The sequence below is a fragment of the Bos mutus genome, chromosome 20, assembly GCF_027580195.1.
Source record: "Bos mutus isolate GX-2022 chromosome 20, NWIPB_WYAK_1.1, whole genome shotgun sequence".
NCBI lineage: Eukaryota > Metazoa > Chordata > Mammalia > Artiodactyla > Bovidae > Bos > Bos mutus.
The window spans coordinates 12,136,986-12,145,540 of NC_091636.1; the positions used below are offsets into that span (position 1 = coordinate 12,136,986).

General features: G+C 38.3%; 1 protein-coding gene across 2 annotated transcripts in view; it reads left to right on the forward strand.

Annotated features, from left to right (window-relative positions):
- ITGA1 (integrin subunit alpha 1) overlaps positions 1-8,317 on the forward strand; it is a 181,045-nt gene extending 172,728 nt beyond the window's left edge. Inside the window, exons 29-30 of one of the 2 annotated variants that reach the window (XM_070357476.1) lie at positions 1,560-1,645; positions 7,401-8,317. In XM_070357476.1, the coding sequence (XP_070213577.1) occupies positions 1,560-1,604 (45 nt within the window). In that variant the 3' untranslated portion in view covers positions 1,605-1,645; positions 7,401-8,317. Of the gene's footprint in view, positions 1-1,559 lie in introns of both variants that reach the window. The other variant, XM_005891151.2, reaches the window with a different exon arrangement.
- The last annotated feature ends 238 nt before the right edge of the window (positions 8,318-8,555 follow it).

The window sequence follows — 8,555 nt, forward strand, 5'->3', positions numbered from 1 at the left end:
ATGTTAGATTAGAATATTGCAAAGGTTCCTTCCAGCTCCTATCCTTTTTTTTTAACGTAACAACATAATGGGTACAGTCATGTCTGACGCTTTGCAACCCCATGGACTGTAGCCTGCCAGGCTCCTCTGTCCATGGATTTTCCAGGCAAGAATATTGGAGTGGGTTGCCATTTCCTTCTCCAGGAAATCTACCCAATCTAAGGATCCAACCCTCATCTCTAACATCTTCTGCATTGGCAGGCAGATTCTTTATCCTTTTTTTAAAATTATTATTCTATATAATTGGAAATAATAAAGCACTTGTAATTTTTATCACAATGCATCATGAAAAGTGATCCACGTTCATCACTACGTGGAATTTTTCATATGTTCAATTACTTCATTTTCATATCCAAATGATACAGGGTGTTTTCAAGAGTCTTTTTATGTCAAACCTACATAGATGGATGTGCTAATACATTTAAAGTTAATCCAGGGCTTCCTTTGTGGCTCAGTGGTAAAAAGTCTGCCTGCCAGTGCAGGAGACATGGGTTCGATCCCTGGTCCAGGAAGAACTCACATGCTGTGGAGCAACTAAGTCCATGTGCCACAAATTCTAAGCCGGTGCTATGCAGGAACCACAGCTGCTGCGCCCATGCGCAGCAACTCCCGGAGCCCACTCCACAACAGGACAAGGCACCACAAGGAGAAGCGGAAGCACCACAACGAAGAGTAGCCCCCGCTCACCGCAACTAGAGCAAAGCCGGCGCAGCAACGAAGACCCAGCACAGCAGAGCCAAAAATAAAAATATATCTTTTTAAAGTTAACCCAGACAACTCAGAAATCTCCCCAACCTCCTAGCCATAGTGTACCTACCAGATTCACCATCATCTCTAATGACCTCAATTTATGACCATTGATTATTCGATGGAAATTTCTCTGACATGTGCTTAAAAAAGAAAGATGATGGCAAAGTAGAGACAGGGCTGGATAACTACAGTTTACGTGTTTCCCAAAATATTTTTCCAGAGCCCTTTAAGTTAGTTTGCTACATAGATTAGTTTTTTTTTTTTTTTTTAATCTGTTCTTCTGTATCATCTAATCTACTAGGGGGGGTTGTTTGTGGGTGTTTTTTTTTTTTTCAATTTTATTTATTTATTTTGGCTGCACTGGGTCTTCGTTGCAATGCACAGGCTTCTCGCTCTGGTGGCTCCCCTGTTGCAGAGCACAGGCTCTAGGCCTGCAGGCTTCATTAGCTGCATCAGTCAAGCCCAGTAGTTGTGGCACAGGGGCTTAGTCTCACTGAGGCATGTGGAATCCTCCCAGACCAGGGATCGAACTCAACTCTCCTGCATTGGCAGGCGGATTCTCAACCACTGGACCACCAGGGAAGTCCAATAACTGTCATTTCTTGACATTCAATATTATCCAATAGGTCAGTTGAAAAGAATACCTCTTGATTATTTTATTTGTATGCCCACAATTGCTAACATTTTACTAAGCTAAATTTTATCTGAGATTAATATTTATTACCTAAATTCAAATAACTAATTGTGTTATGTTTGATATTTTCTCTAAGATTGGATTCTTCAAAAGACCACTAAAGAAGAAAATGGAGAAATGAAATATTTGGAAGAGAAGAAATAATTATTCAATAATCCTCAGGTTTGCCTCAAATATGTGACAAGAAATTAATAAACGCAATCAAAGACATAGTCACATAACTTTATGTAATCCATCAGGGATTAGTCACTTAGAAAATAACAGATCAAGCAAGATCCAAAAACAGTACCGTAAAGATATATTTTATAAAATGTTGAAAAATATTTTTAAATAATTACTCATTTTTGTTGAGTAAGCAAAATTACAAAGTATTTTGAAGATGAAAAATAACCTGTACAAATATGTTTATATATTAAATTACCAAAGTATTTAAGGAATACAGAAAAAGATTTTTATGATCATTGAAATATTTACTTTCAAAATAGTATAAATTAAGCTTTTTCCATTGATTCCTGATGGATATCCACATTCAGCATGATAGTCAACATTTGTAAATGCAAAGAAAGGAATTTTACCTGAAAAAGATCACTTCCCCCCATTTAAATGAGAAAATTTTTCCTATATACAGTATAGACTGAAAATAGAATCAAATCACAGAGAATACAGTCAGCATCTTTGTGTTGGGTTCTGTACTTGGAAAATTTTCTTTCCAAAGTGTTTGTAAAATAGTACAATTGAGCTGAAATTTTATCTAGGAGAGAAAATCAAGAAAGACTTTTGAAAAGCACGTGCACTGAATGGATTAATTTAAGCTTTTATATAACACAGTTTTGATATTGAACTCTGAAACTCAAAACTCTTTTATACTAAAAATAACAGCAGTTTTATGTGACATAGCACTGATTTGTCGTGAAAAGTCATGTGTGCGGTATATGCAAAAATGATTTCTGATAATGTTGATGGATGCTGCAGAAATGCTGGTCATCTTTTCTGGGCAACTTTTGAACATGAAGGGTCCCAGGATGTAACCCAAAGTAAGAGTTGATTCAACTCTTTGGTACATGGTTCATTCAAACCCTCAAGCTGTGAGAGTATGTTTATTTTTAATCTTTGTAAAGGTATTTAATTTTCCAAACACAATTCTTTTTATGAAAAGGCAGTATTTCATTTCAGTATTGCATTTTACCAACAAGCCACTGCTTTTGTGAGTGTGGCATATCAATATTTAAATATATCTCCAGAAATGCATTTTAAAGAATTTCAAGTTTGAAACCTCACACCAACAGAAAGACATCACACTTTTGTATGAGCTTCTTTGTTCTTGAAGTAATCATTATGGTGCATCGGACTCTACTGTAGCATAAGTTCCTAGGTTGCTCCATTTCTTGGAAAAAACAACAACAAATGAATGAATGTATGTGTGAACTACTGCTGTAAAATTGGCTGCTACTTCTGCAGCAACTCCATCTCTCTACCTGATTGACTGTCACAAGATCAGAATCCATACTCATCTAGAAAATCCTGGGCTCTACTTTTCTCATAAAGCAGCAAATCAATGGAAAATAATCAAATGCCACGGATTTCTTTTTTAAAAACTAATTTCCAGGGAATTATCTGTGGACTCAGAGGCAGCCCTACCCCATGGCTCTCTACGTCTGCATCTAAAATCCTGATGGTCAAAGACAGGCACCTGGGGAGTGCTGAGGACATCAGTGGCTAAAAGAAAGTCTGTCTCTCCAGAGATTTCGTATCCTCTTGCTGGCCTGTCATTTGTTCAGAAATGTCCCGTATTAGAATTTTCTTCATTCCCACCACCTGTCTCCAGGTTCCAAAATCATTCTTTCCACCTGTCATTTGCCTGCTCAACGAAGCATCTCTCGTATTCGGGGTCATCACGGTGCACACCCCCAGTGCACAGCCTGCTTAGCAGCTCTGCTCCAAGCTCAGCACATTCTTTGAAATAAATCTGATAGATAAAATTTTTTTTTAATTCACACTTGTTCTCTGACTCCTAGATAAGGCATTCACTGAACCAGGAGTATGCAGATTTCAACTAAATATATTGTTAACCCAAAGGGGAAAAATAGAAAAGATGACATTTTAAACATATTAGAAAAGAGGGGAAGAGGTATTTGGCCAGATCAAAGAGATACTTACAAGCTCTACACAGTTTTCAACATAAGTCATTCATGGTTTTTAAGTAAACGGTTAAATGAGCCAGATATCCTGTTTCCCTAATATTGTAATCTTTTGAGGCTTATGTGTGTATGTGTCTATGCATCTGTGCACGTAGGTGTATAAACACACACGCACGCACACACACACACACACGCATGCGTGCATGCCCAGACACAGGTTGAAGAAAAAATACCTCAACACCAAGTGACAGTTTACAAGAAATAAACACACAAAAGCTACACCACAAGAAAAGTTTGATTCACCCTCTTTGCATATTCTTTTCACTTTCTTTAATATTTAACTTTAGCATATAGTTATGTAATATCTAGATATCATGAATGTAGAAGCTTGGGCTAAAATAATGTCAGCAGTTATCCCAAATTAGCTTTGTACAGATGTCCTAAAACATAATCAATGATTAGGAAATATATAAAACTCTATTATTTTAAAACATTTAATAAGAAAAGTGATACAATTATGAACTTTTATTGGTTAAATTAAATTGCAAAAAATATTTCTTTTTTTAACTTTGATATGTTTAAAAATTAATTGTTGCTTTTGCTATAGACTGAACTATGTAAGAAGTCCCTTTCCATACCAAACCTATAATGGTATACTGGTAAATTATTTAACAGCTGACTTTCCTGGAGGGAAAAAAAAAAAATCCCTGATTTGTGTTATTAGCCAGTTTTCATGATCTAAATTGTTTTGTCATGGCCATTTTCAAGCTACTAACATAACCCTGACCAGCTTGTAGAACTCCTGAAAATATATTTGTCAGTTCTCCTGTATCAGTATGAGCTGGCTTCAGCACACCATTGAGATAGACTGCGTGTGTGCTAAGTCTCTTAGTCATGTCTGACTCTTTGCAACCCTCTGGATTGTAGCCTGCCAGGCTCCTCTGTCCATGGGCTTCTCCAGGCAAGAACACTGGAGTGGGTTGCCATTTCCTTCTCCAGGGGATCTTCCCAACCCAGATTAGATGATAATGATATAAATAGATGATAGATGGATATGATAGATAAATAAAAATATAGCATGTATATATATACATACACAAACATGCACAATACAATCAGATTTCAGATTATTCTTAAAATGCTACCCTCAAGCCCAGTAGACAAAGTGCTCACAGTTTCCCATTTTTCCATCTTAATTTCTAACATTGTAATCTTCCTTTAATATTAATAAAATGATACAAACTTGCTGGAAAAGGAAGGAGTTGAAAGTAAAAATGTATATAATTTTGAAGAAATGAAATGAAAATCAGACCTACACAGCCGCAAAGAAGCTGTTTCACTTTCTCTAGGAATCCAGAGCCCTGGAGCCATACCATGAAAGGTCATTCTCTGTAAATATTTGTAATTTCTATGATTCAGTTTGAACTTCAGTGATCCAATTTATTCAGTTATTTTCTCCAAGCCCTAGATTCTCGGGCAATTTAATCTTTGAATATTTTCTGTGTCATAACTGTGTTTGAAATGAGGCTTGTGGGAGGATATACTTTTATTAAATTTGATGTTTATTCAACCATAGTAATTTATAATTTTACCTTTTATAAAACCAATACCTAAGCTTAATTGGGGGAGAAGGCAATGGCAACCCACTCCAGTATTCTTGCCTGGGAAATCCCTTGGACAGAGGAGCCTGGTAGGCTGCAGTCCATGGGGTCGCGAAGGTCGGACACGACTGAGCGACTTCCCTTTCACTTTTCACTTTCATGCATTGGAGAAGGAAATGGCAACCTACTCCAGTGTTCTTGCCTGGAGAATCCCAGGGATGGCAGAGCCTGGTGGGCTGCCATCTATGGGGTCGCACGGAGTTGGACACGACTGAAGCAACTTAGCAGCAGCAGCAGCAAGCTTAATTGGGAAACAAATATTTGCACCAAAGCAAGAGGTGGTTGCAGAATGCTTGAGTAAAGTTGGGTGGGAGGAGAGGCTGAGAGAAGAGCTGGTGTGTTCTCTGCAGGCAGCCCCAGAAGGATCACAGTTTGCAGTGTGTGCCCGCTGGCATCTGTTCACTGCGCTTTCCTACCGCATATCCTCTCGGTCAAACATGTTGTAATCTGCTCCTTGTGAATGAACTGTCTTTTCTTTGCACAACACTGAGAACTAGGGAAGACTCAGGCTCAGAGCATGGTTCCTGTGTCCAGGACAGTCACAGTATTGTTCAAATAAAGAAGCTTCCTGGCAAATCAGTCTTTTAGAACTAGTATCCTATGTATCCTTCGTTGATTTTCAACACTTCTGAAGTCTCCCTGTATTAGTCTTCTCCCCAAGGGACACTTATGAGAAGACTCCTGGAGAAAAATCTGTTTAAAATATGTGCTCTGTTTGCTGTGAATTCCAGCTGCTGTGACTTGATCACTTACACAGGATGTCAGTTCTCCCTTCTTCTGTAGCAATCTAAAGGGTTGGTACAGTAAATGGAATAGGGGCAAGATGAAAGACACTTCAGAGATGGAGCATCTTTAAGGAATTTACAAACCATTATTGGGACACTATCAGCAGTGTGGGGCTGACAGGATTTAGCCCTTCCATGGGTCTCCATCAGCACCCCCTAGACCCCATCCTCATCCATGGAAATTACAATATAAGCTAAAATCAAAAAGAGGAGCTTTAAAATCCTCAAAATGATGCTACTACTTTTTAATTAAAATATACAAGTTAACTGTAAACAGCAGGCATTTTCATGCAAACACAACTTTAAGGTGAATCCACTGGGCAACAGGATTCTAATCAGTTTGCTGTCCCTGATCACTTCCTACCCAGAAATTCTGAAACCACCACTGGAAATGAACTCTGCATTCCAGAAGGCTGAAGGCTGCCATTTCTGAATGGGAGCACTGTTGTGCAACATCTTAAGAACAACAGTAAAAAAAGTTAAAATCTAACATTGTAATCTGGTGAAAGAGTCAGTATTTTTGATCCTCAATTTAAAATTTAACCTTGAATTTAGCAATTCCAAGCAACAGCCTTTGACCATCAACCTTGAGGAAAAGTACAGGTGTGTGTGGAGGCTCTTCAGTCCCCAGCCCATTGTCCCCACAACATGTGGTCCCCAGGACATCCAGTTCTTAAACCTGAGCTCCCAAACCCACTACATCCCAGGATCAACCCTCCCACAACAAATACACTCTTAAGCACATGCTGAAGTTTTACCATTCCAAAAATATATTAATACAAGAATGAGTTATCACTTCTAATTTGGGCTCTTTGCTTTGAGATCAGCTTTTTCTTTCCTTTCAAAATACATTAAAGCCTTTCTCCCATATCTATTAAGTTCAGAACATTACACAGGACTTCCTTGCATTTCCTCTCATTGCAGGGTAGAGAATTTCAATGTCATGCCGACTGGGCAGTAGGACCCAGGGGCCATTTTCAGGATCTCTCTGCTTTCTGCCCTCCAGTAGGCTTCTTCTCTTCTCATCTGTACAGTGGGGATGTTTGGTTTTAATCTGGGTCTTCTTGGCAAGGCCACCTGAAGCCTGGTGCCCCTTGCAAGGCCTTGAGGGTTGAATGTTCCTTCTTGGTGAATTGAGTCTTGGAAATCCTTTAATTATCTGACACCATGGAAATCATGGCAATACTGGGCGGATACCAGGGACACTCATAACTATGATTGTGTTTGATGTTACCATATTTCAAATTACATCTTGATGAAAAAAGAGTAAGTCTGGAATTTCAGGAGCTTTTGTGCAAGAGACTGAGACTCCGCATTTAATCTTTTATTTCAGTTTGATCTATGCAGAGACTGGGAACCAAACTTTTTAAAGAAATAATCCAAATGAAGAATGAAAGCCAGAATTCAACAGTCCCCTACTGACAGTCCCTGTCCCCAACTCTGTATTTCAGGAGATGGAAAGAGGATTGGATGGGGAACAGGCAGTGGTATAATTGTTTCTTTCTGCTACAGAGTAGCCAAGCAGTAGGGAGTCACCACACAGACACTGATGGTGACTTTCTGAGAGGTCTTAGCATCACTGGCGCAACGACAGGTGACAATCTTCCTGCCGTGTCCCTGAGACATCTTGCATTTTGAGAGACAGAAAAAAAATGTGGGGGAGGGGCTGAAGCTATTTATCTTTTATGTACACACCATTACTCCTCAAAATACTGTAAGCATTTTTAGCCCACATTATACCTGGCCACAATACTAACAAATGTACTTCACACAAGTAAATTGTTGATTAAATAAGAGTAAAAGTATATTCTTACCTGTCTGTTAAGTAGGGTTAATTTCCTGAAGTTTAACATGCTTTGGCTCAAATAAAAACAATCATTTGAAGCAGCAACAGCTCAGATCTTCTTCATTCTAGAACCATTTCACACAGTACATCCCGATACTTGGTGTTTAATTGAGAGACACCCCTGCCTTTATTCAAGACGTAACAGCCACCCTCTGTGTTCCTTAGGAGGAACACTGGCCTGAAGGGAGAATGGTGTACTGCATGTTACTAGTGTCCGGTTGTAAAATTGTTAACAGATAGTGTAAAAAAAAGTGTCCATTTTATTAAAAAGAAAAACATTGTATATAATAACTATTGCCCTGAAACATGTATCATACTCACTCTAATAAACTTTTCTGCATGGTCTAACATAAAGTATATTCACTGCTTGTCTATTTACCTCAGAATAAACTCATTAAAATGAACAGCTCAAGGGTGCGTGCATTTCTACATGGCTTTTATTGGACCGACTTGTTAGAAGAAAATATTTTGATTGCATTCAAGAACAAAGAAGCACTAAATCTCTTGATTCTAGTCATTTATTAAGTGCCTGATTTCAACACATGTTAAAAAAGAAATTGGTTATCAGGTAACAATGATTTAAGATGACATAATTAGAAATAGCTGAGGAAGCAAAAAACTATTTTGAATATCCTATATATG